Raw genomic sequence first — 17,198 nt, 5'->3', positions numbered from 1 at the left:
GCTCTCCAAATCCAAGTGGCATTGCCAGATTGGATGAATAGCCTAATCCCCACCTCGGTCTCAAAAAAAAATAAAATCACCTAACATATATATATATATATATATATATATATATATATATATATATATATATATATATATTACCTGAGTGGCATTGCCTGGTTGGAATGAGCAGGGGACATTCAACTTGACTCGAACATGGAATGACAAATTGTATATAAAAATAAAAATGATCTTCATTAATGATTTTTGCAGGCTTTGAGCACTACCTGCCAGCTGGCTGCCCAACAGGTAAATGTAGAAAGAATCCCCAAGACACCACATCTTGATTGACAATGTGATAATTATTTTTTAAATAATTTTTTTTATGTTAAAATACATATTAATAATATTTTTTTATTTTTTAAAAATTATTTTTAATATTAGAATATTAAAATAATTTAAAAATATTAAAAAAAATAAAAAATAAAAAAATTTTAATTACTTTTAAAATTATTTTTAAAACATAAAAATATATAGACTCCGGCGCTCCCCGGTATGCTAGCTAGAGAAATAAAAGTCAAATGAAACGAATTGCTGGACAACGACAGACTTGCTGGAAACCCATCGACGAGGACGATCGAATCTTTATTTATAACATGCCGAGAATATATAACAATCAAAGACAATTAACTAAAGTTGGTTGAGCCCACCTACCTGAAGTCTACCTCGTCAATCAGTTTGAGTTTTGGCACCATATGACTCTTATTTTGGCGGTGATGACTTTTCTTCTTAATATTTTGAAGTTACAAGATACTTGATGGTGTGAAAGTGATTTTATTTTAAAAAATTATTTTTAATATTAATATATTAAAATAATAAAAAGATATTTTTAAAATATAAAAGAAATTTCTCACACAAACAGTGTTTGGCACTTAGTCGAAAAGCACTTTTTAAAAAAAAATTAATTTTTTTTTACTTTAAATTTATATATTTTCGATGTTTTTATATATTTTGATATATTACTATTAAATATAATTTTTTTTTTTAAAAAAATATTATTTTAATATGTTTTAAAATAAAAAACAACACAAACATTACCACACTCAGGGACATCCTCTACAAACAATAAAATGCAACGCGTCATGTTATTGATCTGTGATGACGTGTTTGCATGGACACTTGTCACTTCATTTTGGGACGGCATATAAATTCGTCCGAGACACTAGGAATGCCAAACATAGATCACATCCGGGCCCAGGAGCTTCGACCCAGTCTCAGATCGAACTTATTTTTAGGCCCATATAGTTCAATACAACTAGATACCCCCAGCCCAGTGATATTTTCCCCAAGCCCAATAGAGAGGAATAGAATTGTTTTCCAAGCCCATATGCAAGCTTTCGAACATTTGAAAGAATCTTAAATGTGAACGTCAAACATTTGCCGAAGATTTGTGAAAATCAGCAAAAGAAATATTCCGACTTATCAGCTGAGAGGCTACTACTTCTCATGTTCTGTTGACGATGTAGCATCTGAACCTCTGCTGTTGACACACAGTCATGAGTTCTCCTGAACTTTAAGTTCATCAAGGAATACTTGGATTCCAGCGGGTTAATAGTGCGGAAGCGAAAGTGGTAACTCTTGATTTCATATGGAAACAAAACACAAACTATAAGCAACTCCAAACCTGCAAAAAATGGTTCTAGTTTACAAGCTTGATGGTGTAATCCTGTCCTTAATTGTCTTCTCTCTTCAAGTTTTTAACTCCATTTCTCTCACATTTGTGATTGTTCTCTGTTTCTGTTGCATCCATCTCTTGATGAAATCAATATTGGCAGGTTGAAGAGTGCATGGGGGACTTGGTGAAGGGAAGGCAGTAGCTCTTTCAAAGAACTGCTTTTGTTTCTCATCAGCAAAGCAAGTCAGGGAATCCACACACACTTCAAGTGCAGAAGATGGTGGGACAGGCTTGAAGTCCTGAAGCTTGGAGTACTCCGATATGAGGTGGAACATGTAATCATAAACTCGATCCATACTCAAGCTTTCCATAAGATCCTGTCCTGCTTTTCCTATTTTCTGTGCCTGTCAGTGTTATTGAAAAAAGTTGTGATTTATTCTTAAATCAACTAGGAAAATGTTATTGTTCATGCAAAAACATGAAGAGCAAAATTTGGTTTTTGGCAGCAAAAAAATGACAAATATGGATCTACATTTCTATATTATCGTCTTTGGTGCGCTGAAATGAGACAACCAACTACTTCTTGTCCCAGCAATGTAGTTATAGACCACAGTTATACCATTAAATAAAATAACCAAAGAGCAGATCCCAGTAGTGGTAACTAACAACTATTATCACCACTACTTCCACTATTAAAGCAATCGGATAACCTGGAAACCTGATCATTCCAGATGAGATCAAAATCAGAATGCAAAATGTAGTAATTAAACTTGAATATGACAGTACTGATCTTTAGTGAGAAAGTGTGTTGAATGACAGGAAAAACGTGAAAGGTAAGTCGAAGTTGAACTATACCTCTGTGGGGTTTGTATTACCCCAGTCAACTGCAAACTTTATGGACTGGCATAACCCATCAGAAGAGACAGGCCAATAGTTTTTCTCAGGAATGAGGCCACGACTGAAGAAATCTTCATACTGTGGGGAAATTATCAGTGCAAGAGAACCGCAGGATATAATATATTTCAAGCTCACAGACCACGCAAAGCCTTCAGCATAGATTTTGTACCTGAATAGAGAGGATGAAGTGGAAAAACACAACAAATGATCAGTTGTATGATGAGTGCAGTTACCTAGTCAAAAGAAAAGAGGTCTGTATAATACATAAAACTTAAAGTTGTACTACACCTTAAAAGCTACGCAATGCAACTCCTGTTGAGCCCCAACAGAGGGCATTTAAGCTTATTCACAACTTAAGCTTATTCATCCTTAATTGAGTCGGTTTGACCAATCCTATTCCATTTTAAAAGAAAAACAATTTTACAAATGGACAGACGACATAGTTAACACGGACAAGGTGCATTCAAGGGTAATCATTTGAAACTGCAGTCTAGTTTATACGTGTATGTGTCCAAAATGCTCTTTAAGCATTTATATAGATCATGCTTACACAAAATTATACATCACAGCATCTAGCAGATAAAGAATATTTCTTTTACTCACCGATAATCACACTGATGTGATAGTTTCGAGCTCACATAACCACCTTTTGCTTCTTCTTCCCAATCCTGGGATCCAACAAAGAAACAACATCAAAGACAATTCATTTTTGGAAGTACACATTTACATCCATAAGAAAAACAACTTCAGCCTATAAGTCAAATAGGACCTGACGCATAATTTGTGCCCCCCACTTCTTAGTGTGATTACATTCCAGCAGCGAAGTACGAACAGGAGAACCAACATCTGGATTCCCTTTCCAGTAAGCTCGAGGCCATTTCTTTGGCCAACTTCGAGCTTGGGAACCTCGTTTAATGTCTCGAAACTCCTCATCCCACGGTCTTATATTTACCTCTGGCCTGTACCAGAGTCATTTATAATTCAGATATCAAACTACACAATTAAAAAAAAAAAGAAAAAAGGAAGGAACAATTAAAATCAAATTAAACAATTAGCACTCACTCTATTCATGTGGAAACGATTGCCCAAATTTATAAAAGAACACCAAGAAGCACCAAAAGATAGCTTAAATTGATAAAGAAACTTACCAACCCCAGAAAGACCAATCAGGAAATGGAATATCAAAGTGATCCTTGGTAGTGCAATACCGAAAGAGCGGCAAAGGGAAGGAATCATGTTCAGTTTTGTTAATCCTAGGCTTATCCATGCAATCAAACATAATATCGACATCAGGTACCATCCCAGGATACCTTTTTAACAATTGCAAAAATCCCCATACTGTAAACATCATTCGGCTTTGAACACACGCATAATAAGGATCCAAATACAATCTCCCCTTATAAATGACAACACGAAAGGACGCATAATTTTTGGCCCCCATTATGTGATCCACGGTTATCCGTGATTGGGCCCATGGCTCCAGATCATGGTGGATAAACATGAAAAATCTAGGGCATTTGGGGCTCGATGAGGGGGAGTTGAATCCGTGACCTTTCGAAACGGTAGTGTTGGAATACGGGCATGTTAGGTATGAACAATGTAGAATTTGGTAAGCTCGAGCATGACGGGATTGATCGTCGAAGTTTTTGGGAGGAAACAAATGCCATGGTGTCGGTGGTAAGTTGTGACCCGCTACCGTTTTTGTTTGTAATGCCAAATTATCTACCTGTTTGGATGCCAATGAACAAAAATAAATAATATTCAAAGACAAAATTATGATCAAGCTCAGAATTTGAATGGTTCTGTTAATCTCTTCAATGTTACCTTGTAAAGAAAAAAAATGGTGAGGGAGGCCAAGGCAATGATCCAAAGGAGGGGAGAGGAAGATAAGCGAGCTGGAGCCTTGTTTCTTGAAAGAGGAGCAGCCATTACTGAAAAAGATTTGAATTTGTTGCAGTAGTAGCGGACCTGCTGTTGTTTTTTGATGATTGCTTGCTTGCTTTCATTATTGCATTTGCGGGCACTCTGCTTTTTGTGTCTTGTCTGTCGTCTGTCTGTCTCTCTCTCTCTCTCTCTCTCTCTCTCTCCTTTGATTGTTGAGTTTTCTGTCTTTCTTTGTTTGTTTTGAAACAATCCCTGATAACGGTAAAGCTAACGGCTGATGTGGTTATTTTCTCGTCCCGCTTTTTCTCTCTTGAGTGGTTCTGGCTAGAGATCTCGCGGCTTGTAAACAGAGGAAGATTGCGATGTGACGAGAGATGGGCCAAGCAACCAATCACTGCCAGTAAAGCAAAGCAGAAATGAACAAGAAGGTTATTTTTGGTAGGCATGTAATATTACATTATATTAATATTTCATTTTGTAAAAAAAAAAACACCTCCCAAAATTCTATTCCAAGTACTATTTATTATTATTTTTTTAATTTTAACATTTAATATTTAATTTATTAAATATTTAATTTTATAATTTGTTACAAATTTATTTTTTATATGATTATTTTAGTATTATGACTCGTGGCTAACTATATTTGATTAGGAGTTTTTTTTAAAAAATATATTATTTTAGTTATTGTTTTTTTAATTTTTGGGTTATTCTAGTTTTCTTATTTGAAAGGAATAGTTTTTCTATTTTTCTATTTCTTTAATCAATATTAATAGGATTTTCTACACACACACAAAACTAAACGGAGTGGTGTTTTTATCGTTGAAGATGCACTATTAACTCTTTCATAAATTATTGTGGTTTGAAATAATATATATTGTTTTAAAATTTTCAATTTGGTCCTGAATTGTTTTTGCATAAATGAGCTTTTTTAAGCCCAAATTAATATCTTAGTGCATATTTTTTTTTTTAAGAGAGTAATGGATTGAAAGAAAGAGAGCCAAAGTGAAAAGGGCAGGTAACTTTGAATTTCATATGCAAAAATTATTTTAGTCCCTTATTTTTTTGGGTTTACATATAATCGGTCACTTTAGTTGTTAGAAATTCAATTTTGGTATCAAAGTTCATTTCCCTTAATTTTTACTTGTTTTTTTTTGTTAGAGGGAAGAGAGATGACCACTAGATTTCAATGTAGAGAGAGAAAAAAGTCATTGATGGCGATTCCAACCACAAAAATGGTTGAAATCGATGTCCGGATTCTATTTCATGAGGAGAGTTTTACTTAAGTGTTTTTTTTTTCTTTTTCTTGCTTGAGGAGGAAGATCTAACCATGAGATTATTTTAGGTTCAGGTTGATTCTGGTTTTTTAACCTGTTTTTTAGGTTTTTTGAGGCCATATATACGTTTATCAGATCTTTATGATGTTTTCTAAGTGTTTTGGTTAAAAAACAGAAGTTAGAAAAGAGTTTTTAACCAAAAAAAATCAAGGCAATGTTTTTCTTGTGACCCTTAGTTGCCAACTTCTGCATAAAATAGATTGCACGTTGTCTGTTATTTTTTTTAAATAAATTAGGGTGGGCGACCAAGAAATTAAAAAAATTACAGACAAGCCTAGGCACATAGATTAGGCTGGAAGGCCCACATATCTTGAATGTTTTTTTTTTTTTCTATTACCTAGGCATGTTAGGCCATTAGGTCCATACACCTTGGCTCTTTTTAGTCTTTATTATTATTATTATTATTATTATTATTATTATTATTATTATAATATTTGGGTTAACAAAATTGATAAAAAATCATTGAACTCAATTGAGTTTATGAGCCAGAACATAGGTTTAACGGGTTAATCCTTAACATCTAGGCTATTATTTTTTTTTTGTTTAATGATTTTTTTTCCTCTCAATATAAATAAAACTAAAATTTTATTTTTTTGTTATCGATAATCTATTTTTTTTAATTCAATTGTAAAATAATGCAATTTCACTAATTGTTATTAATGATCTACTTTTGCTATCTAGTCCCATGTACCTATCATGTTTTTTTGTTTTTGTTTTTACTTTAAAAAATGCTTCATGCAAAAAAAATTATCATGCGTTTTAACATCATATAATTAAATGAAAAATAATATCTAGAATAAAAAATTTATTAAAGCTGATGACTAGCATGACTTGCATCGCGAGTTTGTTTAATTGACTTGAGTTCACTGAAGTCTTTTTTAATTAAATGTTGTTTCTTATTGATTATGTCCTTCAACATTGAGTTAATTCGGGATTGAGTTTTATAATTTATTTTTTTTCAATAATATCCCCGTGAATTTCACAGATTAACATAGATAGATCAATTTTGTTTTCCATCTCAATATCGTATTTATGGTTTAAACCATTTTTTTAGGAGACATGTCACCACTGCCTTGATATTTTTTATTTATGCTTAAATTTATTTTTTCTTGGAATTGCTAAGAAGTGTAGGCCAATGGGTTAACATACACAAAGGATTGTGATTGTAATAGCCTTTTGACAAGTAAGACTTGGATAAATAAAAATTAAGTAGTTTAAGAGTCTTTTTGTAATTATGGTGCTTTTAGTTTTTGAGAGTTTTAACTTATAACGAACCTTAATATTATCATCAATTTAATATGGATTTTCTTGGATATAGTTGGGTCAAGTTTAAGTCTATAATTATGTCCAACCTAACTTTTGATGTTTTTCAAATTGTAAATCCGACCTATTTGATTTTTTTGGACCCTAGTTAGTTAAATATATCAAGTTAGGGTAGATGTTTTTATGGATATTACAAATATACATAGGTTGGGCTTATATTGTTAATCTTCACATGTCTGCATTTAAAGATGGACATACAACATGGATTGTAAGTGTCATGACATCCCTAATATTAGATCTAATTTCATACCTTGCACCGTCATTAAATTATAGTTACACTCTCCCACCCTCTAGCGAAAAGATAAGCTTTTATTTTTGTTATGTTAAAATAATCTAATAGGAAACATATTAACAAGAACTTTGGTGTCTAAACATTTTCAAATAAAATAAAACCAAATGCTCATTTCATACACTATCAAATATAAAGAGAAAAATGAATATAAGGTATATAAGTTGGGTGAGGTTGATCGAGTTCCAAAAATTTTGACTCATCACCCGACCTGTGATATCTATTTATTAGGTTTTTGATCCACTATCATTAATATCCACATAATCTAAATTTAATGGATTAAGTCAAGTTAAATAATGTAAATATTACAGATAAACTAATTTTTTTGAAGATCTCTACATTCCAACTCAGCTTGTACCAAGATTTTTTTTTTTTGGATAAATATTTTTATCAGTTTGAGAGGTTTATTTTTTTTTCTCTTTCTCTTTTTATTTTTTGTTATTAAGTTTTTCTATATAAAATGTAGTAATTATTTTTTTACAAGTGAGACTTAAATGAATAAAAACTAAATATTATAAGAGTCTCCTTCTAATTATAATGTTCTTGATCATTGAGAGTTTTGACTTATAACAAAATCAATTATATTTTGTTACCGATTGTGTCAGTATATGAGATGGAAGTTTTTCTGTGAAAATAAATATATTTTTTAGTTATTTTTAATTCTTATTTTTTTGGCTTAGGTTTTTTTTTTTTCCTACTTTTTCCTTTTGTATTATTATCTTTAACTTCTAGTTTTATTTATTTATTTGAAGTGAATAGGTTTTTTTTTTTAATTAGTATTTATAGGGCTTTTTAATTTTATCAGTTGTAAAATATTTTTGACAAGCAAGATTTAAATGAATAAAAATTAAATATTTTATTCACCTTTAAGGGTTTTAATTTATTCGTTATATATCGTTACCGGCTGGCGTTAACATTAGCAAAATTGATGTAACCTCGTCCATTTTGATAATTCCTAATATCGCAATTTACATAATTTTAATCTCAACTATATACAAATGTGCGAAATTCATAGTCAAGTTTCAAATAGCCCACGAAGTTCCATCAATATTGCTGCTGATAAAAAGAAAGAAGAAATCTCAAAGCAAATATAATCACAAATAAGAAGAAAAAAAGAATACATAATCTGATAAGAACCCTTTAATCTTTTATCTGATCGATCGTTGGATTGAGTTTACATTTGGCCAGAAAGTTCCAGCGATTCAGTTCTATAAGAGACCGCTTGATTTAATTTTGAACGCATGGGGAAATGCAGGCTATACGCCACGTTAGTTGGAAAGTTCGCATAATGTTCGATGATGATCAACGCATAATCTGATTGTCAAATCATCATTATTTCCAGCAATTTTCTTACACAATCCTACATGGAACTATCTGTTTTTACAAGAGCTGTATGAATTGAATCCACGAAATAGAAAAAAAAATGTATTCAGTGGATCGTAGAAAAGGTTTCCGTTGACAGAGAGAGTCTGCAGGTAATGCTCATACTGCTCAAACTGTAAATATCTTCCTCACTTTCTTCAGGCTCCGACGACATATGGGGCAAGCGCCAACCTCTTCAGCTATCCTGCAGTGTAAAAAATATACTCCGTATCAGATTCCTCTAATTCCAAAGAAATTGCATTCAAATATGTGCAGTAAAGATACTCCAGATTTTTCGTCTTTCCCTTATCCTTGACGGGTCAGTACAGGAATGTTTGAAGTCATGACAGTGAAATTTAAATGAAACCCATCTGTTCTTGATTCCCATCACCAACAACTAAGGCAGTTTATGAGTACCTTGTTCCACAGGTAAAACAAGCAGCACAGTGGCCACATGGAAGAAAGAAGCAGTCCCTCGGGGCATCGAAGCAAATGACACAAAGCCGGCGCAGATTTTCCCCTTCTGCCATTGATTTTCCTTCTATACAATTTACTGCAAGCCACTTTTCCAGATCCTCCTCTTCATGTGAATTGGAATCATAAGATGAACCCCAGCTTGAGCTGTCATCGTCTTTTTGAGAAAGCAACGGAGTTCGTTCAGATGCTATTTCTCCTGCTTGATATCCATCTCTGCCGCGAGGTCGGTACATATTACACAATCTCAAGGCTAACAAGAGTAGGACAGTCATCACACCTGCGTGTGGAGTGCCAGCTGATGTAAAGATGGGGATTTTCTTTAATTTTCAGTTGTATGGAAATGATATGCATGGCCATTAAAATAACCTGATCCAATAATATATATGATCCATCTTGGTCCATAAGACAACTTGACATACCAGTCTTCATCTGAAGCATCCTGAAAGAGCAGTCATTTGTTGTTCATGGATGGAAAACAAAGCTTTATAATCCATGTATTGCTATATGGGGATGGAGCAATGGAAGAAGTAGTGTCTATATATGGAACATACATAATGAATACAATTACAGATTACTTATGGAAACATTAAAGACAATAGTTCAGGTTCAGTGATCTATTGATCACACTGTTCCCTTCGAATGCCAGAAAGGCAGGCAAAACTGCAGATATCCATACTCCTTCCAAGATCTATGGGGGATGTTCTGATTACATAAGAATATGAGAAGCACAAGAGAGAAAGGAAGAAACAGTATGTTAGCCTTGTACCTCAGCAGGGCCCGGAGACGTAAGGACAGCAGCAGTTGTCCCGAAGAGAAACAGCTGTAAACTGCATAAATGATTACTGAGGGGGCAACTGTAATATGCCTGACTTATGTCATAGATTAAAGATTTCACAATGAACTTCAGCTCCACCTGTATAATGCCGAACCAATGGATATAGATCATCTAATGTTGTTGTTTATATTGTTCTAAAAAAATAATAATTTGGTGGACATGTTTATACGAAGTATAGTGTTACGTGAGGCAAAAAAACAAAAAGAAGAGAATGACACACCGATTATTAGGAAAATGCCAGACGCCGCCGAAAAAAAAAAACAAAAACAAAAACAAAAGAACTTAACTCTCACAGCTGATTTGACAAGCTCAAAAAATCGATATACGCAAATCTACTTTGAACAAAAAGGACTTGCATAATTAGTCCATCATGATCTTTAGATCTTAAAAAAGCACCAGACCTTCGCTTCCTCGGAGTTCAAATTTTCCACAGCAATATAATAAGAAGATGATGTTGGAATTTCCTGTTGGATGTTACCACTTCCTGTAAAGATGACAATATCAGAACCACCTATTCCATGGAAATAAATTTTTTTCTAGAAGAGAGACAACTTCAAGTATTAATACTACCATGTATGATATTCCAAGACAAAGTTGTGTTAGGGTATGATGGATCATCTATCCACTCAATAAGGCTTTCTGTACCTGCAGGTTTGGACAACAAGAAAAGGTAACAAATAGATAAATGAACTAAAGACATAAGTTTTCAATGTTTAGTTGTGCATATAAATTTATTGAAAAACTACAATTGATCATAGCAGTACACAGAAAATGTTGATGATAGGCCCGCGACTCTAAGCAAGACGACAATAGAACAGGAACAGTTAATGGCATGACAGAAGCTTATATGATACTGGAAAAAGAAAAGATTTTAAGAGATTCCGATGCCTGTGATTAAGGCATGTGCAGTGTGAAGAGTAGGGGAGACAGTGATACTCTTGCTCCCACAAGTATCAGATATAAATGTGCTGTGATGGTCCATAGCAAACCAGAACAAACAATAAGCTATTCCAACATGATGGTTCCTGGTCTTCCAGACACAATTGAAGAGTTTACAAACTCCAAAAGAATTTGCTACTCATAATATAACAGGAAACCACGAACAAAGAATCTCTTTTTTCAATTTAAAGAAGAGAGAAAAAATGTATTGACCATCAAATTCTATGGCCATAAGCAGCAGGAAAAAGACCTTGGGCAATCACAAGGGACAAAGGAGAGGCGCCAAGGGATTTAATACTGTAAGAGATGTCCACTGTAGACCCTTTGTTCAGAAAGAGCATCCACTCCTGCTGATAACAGTTCATAGTCAGTGGAGTATAGTTTAAAATAGTTGTAATTAGTTAGCAAATGAAAGCAAGGTGCATGAATGCTTCACAAGGAAGGTTTATAGAAAGAGGGAAAGATTTGCCTTGTGAAAATCCTTTGGTACAACTGCATCATGTTTTTGCGTCCAGGTGATTTCAACATCCAAAGGCGGAGGCTTGTAAAATCCATATAATATCGGTCCAGGTTTTGGCTTACCTAACTCCCCTGCCTGTTCAACAAATCAAATGAGATTGGCACTACCAATAATAGCAGCAGTAAAATCAAACAAAAACCCAAAAAAAAAAGGGTTACTTTAAGAGACTGAACAAATAATGGGTTAGGTTGTACAAGGCGTGAGCAATTCGGTCCCAATTCCAAGCTCACAGATCCATAGTATCCAAGAATGATGGTCAAGGAAGCTGCCGATGATGAAACAATATAGCATAATCACGGAGACGATAACAGTACTTGTCAAAGCAATTCACATTAATTAAATTAAATCCTTGACAGATATTTAACAGTTTAGATTAAAGTTAAAAAATGGAAAAGCAATTTAGAAGGAGAAGAAACGAACCAAAGAACCAGAAAGCAATGAGAACAGCAAAGCATGACCAAACATCATCTCTCATCTGATTAGCTGCTGCGTTGGACATGGATATATTTAAACGATTAGACACAGCAGAAGAAGGTTGCTCTCTTTCTTGTTCTTGGTCGTGGTGATGACCACCAGAGTTACCCTCGATGTTTACTGACTCGTCATTCTCTTGTTGATTTTCTTCGACGACGAGATGAGAAGCAGAAACTGATGACGTAGAGGGATCATCAACGGAAGTTGATGCAAAAGAAGACGTTGCTACAGGTACGAGCTGATGCTGTTCGTTACGTTGTGGTTCTTCCATTGATCCGTGACAAATTAATTTACGAGCGCTCAAAACGTGAGAGCATATAGCAGCATACCATAGAGAATTCCCAAAAAGAAAATGAACAAGCAAGTAGATAATTCTACTCTGTTTCTTCTGTAACTGGAGTGGGAAATTGGAAGGTCGGTAGATGCATTGGCGACGTAACGGCGGTTGTGGGATTGGGAGAACGCACTTCGGATCGTCTCACCTAGCAGCCTTCTCTTCTTCTCCTCGAGAATGGTAGTTAGTAGTTATGTCCTGTCGCCATTGACAGTTTGTTGAATTCCTTGCCCGGCTGTCAACATCAGCAAATGTCACGTAATAGAGGTAACTTTGTGTCACTCTTTTTCTTTGTTTAGGTAACTCCTGTAGTTGGTTTGCAAATTTAGATCTGTTCTTGTATGAAAACAGTTGATTTTCGTCTCCCGAAGTGGCGCGCACCAACTCAAACAGCGACCGGTAGTTAAAGTCAGAATGTTGATGTTTGGTAACACGTTTCAATCTCGATTTTCAAAATGGTTTTGAAAGTTTTTTTTTTTTAAAATATTAAATTAATATTTTTTAATATTTTTAATAATTTGTTAATATAAAAAATTATTTTGATATATTTTTAATTAAAGAATTTACACACCAATTTATTTGCTTAATGCATTTATTAAACTTGTAATTTGTTAATTTTCAAAGAGAAACACATTTTAAAATGGGTACTAGTAATGTTTCTAATTTTTGAACTTCTTTAAACACAATCATCAATTATATAACCTATGTATTTATGAATAGCAACAAATTATTAAGTTTTTTAACTTGTGGGTTATAAGTAACTTCAAGTTGTCAAAAAATACAAAGATTATTTGATAATGAGATTTTTTTTTTTTAAAAAAAAATTTGTTTGTTAAAGCTTGGTTGGGTCATGACCAAACCAAGCTATCCTCTTTTATCTTTCATTCCTTTCTCTTTTTATCTTTTGGTTAGGCTCAATCAAGCTTCATGAAACTCGACTAGGTCGAGGCACAAATAAGCTTCGTGAAGCTTTGTTAGGCCAGGGCCTAATTGAGCTCAATCTCCAGTTTGACCAAGTTATTTTTATTTAACATTGGTTTATTATTTATGAATGGTACTTTTTACATATATTTCTCCGAATATTTTTCAAAATTATATATTTTCAAGTTTTGAGAAAGAAAAGAGGTTGATTCATCTAAACAAAATAGCATAAAGAACATTTTTAACAAAACAGAGAATACATATCCATTCTCCACAAAAAAAAAAAAAATTTATTTTCTTAAATTTTTACTTAAGAAAAAGCTTAAACACTAACTTAGCCATTTGAGTATCCTTTGTTCACAAGAGACTTGTTTTACAAATACAACCCAGGCCCAAAACCCATAAACTAGGAAAAGTTAATATTTCTCTAAGAAGTTTTTCCTTGACTTCATAAATGACGTTGTCTGTGGGGACCTAAACAAAGATCTTGTTCATTCCCTTTTAACTTCTATAAACCATGGTTGATAAGACTCTAGTACATGAGAGAGTAACTATTCTCCCTACAAGGACTCTAATTCCCCTATATATCCAACAACTATTCCAACAAGTGTAAATATTTAATAACGTTGTTTTGGCTATACAGGAACAACTTAGTTCTTTTCAATACAACCAATAAAAAAATCAACCCATAACATTAGATACACAAAGACAACCCTATATTTAGAAAGAAATTGCACAAAACAACATACCATGCAGACACCATACTCTAACTTCCTAAATGAGTCAACACTTCTAAAAAAATCCAAGCCGCAAACATGATTATATCCATAAACCTAATTCTAAGTCTCGGTCTTCTCTTTTATATGCTCCTCATCATAAAAAACCTAGGCATTATGTGCACGAGACAACACCAATCCTAACTCTTCCATACCATTTTCACTAAGCTGAAGAGCCTTCACTTTATCATAGAGAGTTACACACTCCCCTCACCAAGAATTATGTCATTATTAAAGCTAACTTTGACAACTATGATGACCTTACATACCTTGGAGAGCACATACAAATGTCATAAACATCTTGGAGCTAGTGACAACAGACAGTGATGCCATGTGTAAGATTTCCCTTATGATTTTTTATGTGGATATGTTAGAGTGTGGTATCAAAGCCTTAAACTTCTCTCCATCCTAGGTCTTTATGATCTATGTGTGAAGCTCATATTTCACTTTAGCACTAGTTTTATTGTAAACAAAAAAAGCATTACATAGTTTTTTTTTCCATCACACAATGAGATGATGAAAACACAAGGGAATTTCTTTAGATATTCAACGAGGAAATGCTAAGAACGGAGGATTTGCTTGAACCCATCACTATTAAAGTCCTAATCAATAGAGTTTGTAACTATTCCTTATAGGAAATGTTATACACACTCTTTAACAAAAATCTTCTTAGTGTCAAATACACGATAGAAAATTACATTAAGGTGGAAGAAGTTAGCATGGCCATACAGGGCCACCCATGTTTTCACACACAAGAAGAGTTTACACCGCGCCATTAATCTCCAACAAAAGCGTAAAAAAAAAAAAAGCATCCAAGTACATTCATGATTATCTGACATTCCTTGAGCTTATGACCATACCTCTCACAATGAAACATGTTGATGTGTTGGCTTTCATAAAAAAAAAAAAAAAAAACTTCTTACAATACCCACCTCCAATTAAAAAGTGATTCAAACATAAGAAACCTTAACAAGTTTTGTCTTTTTCACCATGATCATAGGCATGGCACAAAAAGTACTTGCATTCATAAAAGAGATAGAAAGATTGATTTTCAAATAGTACCTTCAAGAATTTATGAAAAAGAAGATACAATATGAACAAACATTAAACAATCCTCGTGATGTAGTACCTCGTATTAGATAAATCTTATAAATTATATCTTTATCATCTTTTAAATTAAAATAAAAAATCATGCACGTCTCTAAATACAAAGGGTCTCCATGAAACTCACTTGTAGAAATCTCTATTATATCGCTAGGTTTTTGTGACCAACTTGTCTTCAAGTCTTAGTGACCGCTCTTTCTAGGTCTATGTGACAACTATCTCCAGGTCCCCGTGAATAACTATCTTCAAGTCCTTATGAACAACTATTTCCAAAAAGATCATGGATCTTTTCCATAAAAGATTGATAAAAATCTCCAATAAATTCAAAAAATAGACAAACATTCAAATACATGCCTATACATGTAATATTTTTATTCAAGCATACACTGGAAGTATTTTCTCCACTTTTTAGCTCATTAAAGTCTTCCAAACATATATGTTTAGAAGAATTTGAGGGGAAAATGATAATCCAATACAATATAAAAAAGGAAGTTTGTTGAAGCTCGATTGACATCCTAACCAAGCTTTAAATGAAGCTTGGTTAGATGGCTAAACCAAGCTTTTTTTGGCTTAGTTGAGCCATAATCCAACCAAGTTACCCCTTTTCTCTCTTCTCCCTATGCTTTTGGTTAGGCTCAACTGAGCTTTGCAAAGCTTGGTTAGGACGAGGCATAACCAAGCTCTACAAAGCTTGGTTAGGCCAAGGCTCAATCGAACTCCAACTCCGGTCTGTCCAAGCTCTAACTCTAGTTTTTTCAAGCTCGATCTTCGGTCTGACCAAGCTATTTTTAGCTCACCTTAGTTTATTATTCATGAATAATACTTTTTTACATGTATTTCTCTATATATTTTTCAAATATTTCCCAATACTATATATTCTCAGGTTTTGAGAAAGAAAAAAAGGATGATTCATCTTAACAACATGACACAGAGAACATTCTCAACAAAACAAAGAATACATATCCTTTCTCTACACAAAAAAATAAAATACCATTTTCATCTTCTAGAGTTTTTACTTGAGAAATAGCTTGAATACTAACTTAAGTATCAGAATGTCTCTAGTTCCATTAGAAACTTGTTCTACGGGTACAACTTAGGCTCATAACCCATCAACCAGGAAAAGTCAATATTTTTCTATGAAGTTTTCCACAACTTCATCGTAATTATTTATACATTCATTGAAATAAAGATTGTAGGAAATTTTGATATGATGAGTTTTGAATGATGAAAAGTGTCGGGCATAGTTTAAAAATATTGATAATAAATAAGAGATTAAATAGTAGAGTTATTTTGATTATACGTTTTAGTATTTTTCATTATAACTTCTATAAATGTTAGGAGTATTAAAATATCCTTATGTTTTTTGTATTTTCATAGATTTGTTATCATTTTTTTATTATGAAAATTTTAATTGTCGCATAGATTATTTTATTTATCTAACCTTTATAAAAAATTTATTAAGAGGCCCCCCCACCCTCTTTATGCTAGATTTTTAGTTTAGCCTTGCTCACATCCCATCATATTCTTCAAAAGATAGTTTTATCATAAATCATTTATGGATTATTCCCTAAATTCACCTTTTTTCTTTTCAAAATAAAAATAAAAATAAAAATAATAATAGAAAGAAGACTAGCATTTTGGCAAAAACAAGTTGGGAGGATTTCAAATGTAGAAAAAATTAACCTATAATTTTGGATGGAATTGGGAGCCTAATTGTATCCCTTTGTACCTAAAACTAAAGAGACAATGCGGATTCTAGATCAAATTAAATGATTTTTAGATGAATCTGTATAGAAATTAAGCCCATGACCAATTTGATTTAATCATGAGACAAATTGAGAATTTAATTATGTTTAAGAATTAAGTTAGGTCCAATTAAAGAATTTAATTAGGTGCAAGAACTTAATTATACTTCAAATGAGTCAAATTAATTTTAGTAGGGGCTTAATTGGTGAAAAATTAAGTTTGGAAACCTAATTTGAGCTTAATTGAGAAGATTTGAATTTGACTTAATGGATTGAACTATGGGGACTCAATGGATTGAGATTAGGGTGAAATTGAAGAAAATTAAA

At 33.1% G+C, this 17,198-nt stretch overlaps 2 protein-coding genes across 4 annotated transcripts; both read right to left on the bottom strand.

Moving 5' to 3' along the window:
- Positions 1 to 1,601: 1,601 nt before the first annotated feature.
- Positions 1,602 to 4,808, bottom strand: LOC118032983 (uncharacterized). The gene is made up of 6 exons (XM_035037798.2): positions 4,379 to 4,808; positions 3,703 to 4,280; positions 3,324 to 3,513; positions 3,158 to 3,222; positions 2,513 to 2,723; positions 1,602 to 2,061 (listed from the first exon to the last, which is right to left on the bottom strand). Exons 1-6 carry the CDS (start codon positions 4,481 to 4,483, stop codon positions 1,732 to 1,734), a joined length of 1,479 nt encoding a protein of 492 aa, XP_034893689.1. The 5' UTR covers positions 4,484 to 4,808; the 3' UTR covers positions 1,602 to 1,731.
- A 3,891-nt stretch (positions 4,809 to 8,699) lies between these two features.
- On the bottom strand, positions 8,700 to 12,581 carry LOC118032984 (E3 ubiquitin-protein ligase APD2). 3 transcript variants are annotated; one of them, XM_035037800.2, is made up of 10 exons: positions 11,938 to 12,581; positions 11,712 to 11,782; positions 11,467 to 11,592; positions 11,248 to 11,344; positions 10,629 to 10,703; positions 10,460 to 10,542; positions 9,990 to 10,136; positions 9,590 to 9,662; positions 9,164 to 9,500; positions 8,700 to 8,951 (listed from the first exon to the last, which is right to left on the bottom strand). In XM_035037800.2, exons 1-10 carry the CDS (start codon positions 12,260 to 12,262, stop codon positions 8,876 to 8,878), a joined length of 1,410 nt encoding a protein of 469 aa, XP_034893691.1. In that variant the 5' UTR covers positions 12,263 to 12,581; the 3' UTR covers positions 8,700 to 8,875. The 3 variants fall into 3 exon arrangements, with proteins under 3 accessions (XP_034893691.1, XP_034893690.1, XP_034893692.1); XM_035037799.2 differs by having other exon boundaries at positions 11,676 to 11,782; positions 11,938 to 12,575; XM_035037801.2 differs by lacking the exon at positions 11,712 to 11,782 and having other exon boundaries at positions 11,938 to 12,122.
- Positions 12,582 to 17,198: the final 4,617 nt, after the last annotated feature.

Source organism: Populus alba, chromosome 1 (assembly GCF_005239225.2).
Source record: "Populus alba chromosome 1, ASM523922v2, whole genome shotgun sequence".
NCBI classification, from domain to species: domain Eukaryota; kingdom Viridiplantae; phylum Streptophyta; class Magnoliopsida; order Malpighiales; family Salicaceae; genus Populus; species Populus alba.
Note: the sequence above shows the minus strand (reverse complement) of the source record. Positions and strands in the feature narration are given on the sequence as shown.

Excerpts from the sequence above, each read along its gene's own strand:
- LOC118032984 (XM_035037799.2), bottom strand. The coding sequence starts at position 12,262 with ATGGAAGAACCACAACGTAACGAACAGCATCAGCTCGTACCTGTAGCA. Across the intron at positions 11,783-11,937 it reads CATTGCTTTCTGGTTCTTTG|CTTCCTTGACCATCATTCTT; the intron begins GTTCGTTTCTTC and ends CATCATCGGCAG. Across the intron at positions 9,501-9,589 it reads CATATATATTATTGGATCAG|GTGTGATGACTGTCCTACTC; the intron begins GTTATTTTAATG and ends CTCCACACGCAG.
- LOC118032983 (XM_035037798.2), bottom strand. The coding sequence starts at position 4,483 with ATGGCTGCTCCTCTTTCAAGAAACAAGGCTCCAGCTCGCTTATCTTCC. Across the intron at positions 3,514-3,702 it reads GATTGGTCTTTCTGGGGTTG|GCCAGAGGTAAATATAAGAC; the intron begins GTAAGTTTCTTT and ends ACTCTGGTACAG. Across the intron at positions 2,724-3,157 it reads TCACATCAGTGTGATTATCG|GTACAAAATCTATGCTGAAG; the intron begins GTGAGTAAAAGA and ends CTCTCTATTCAG.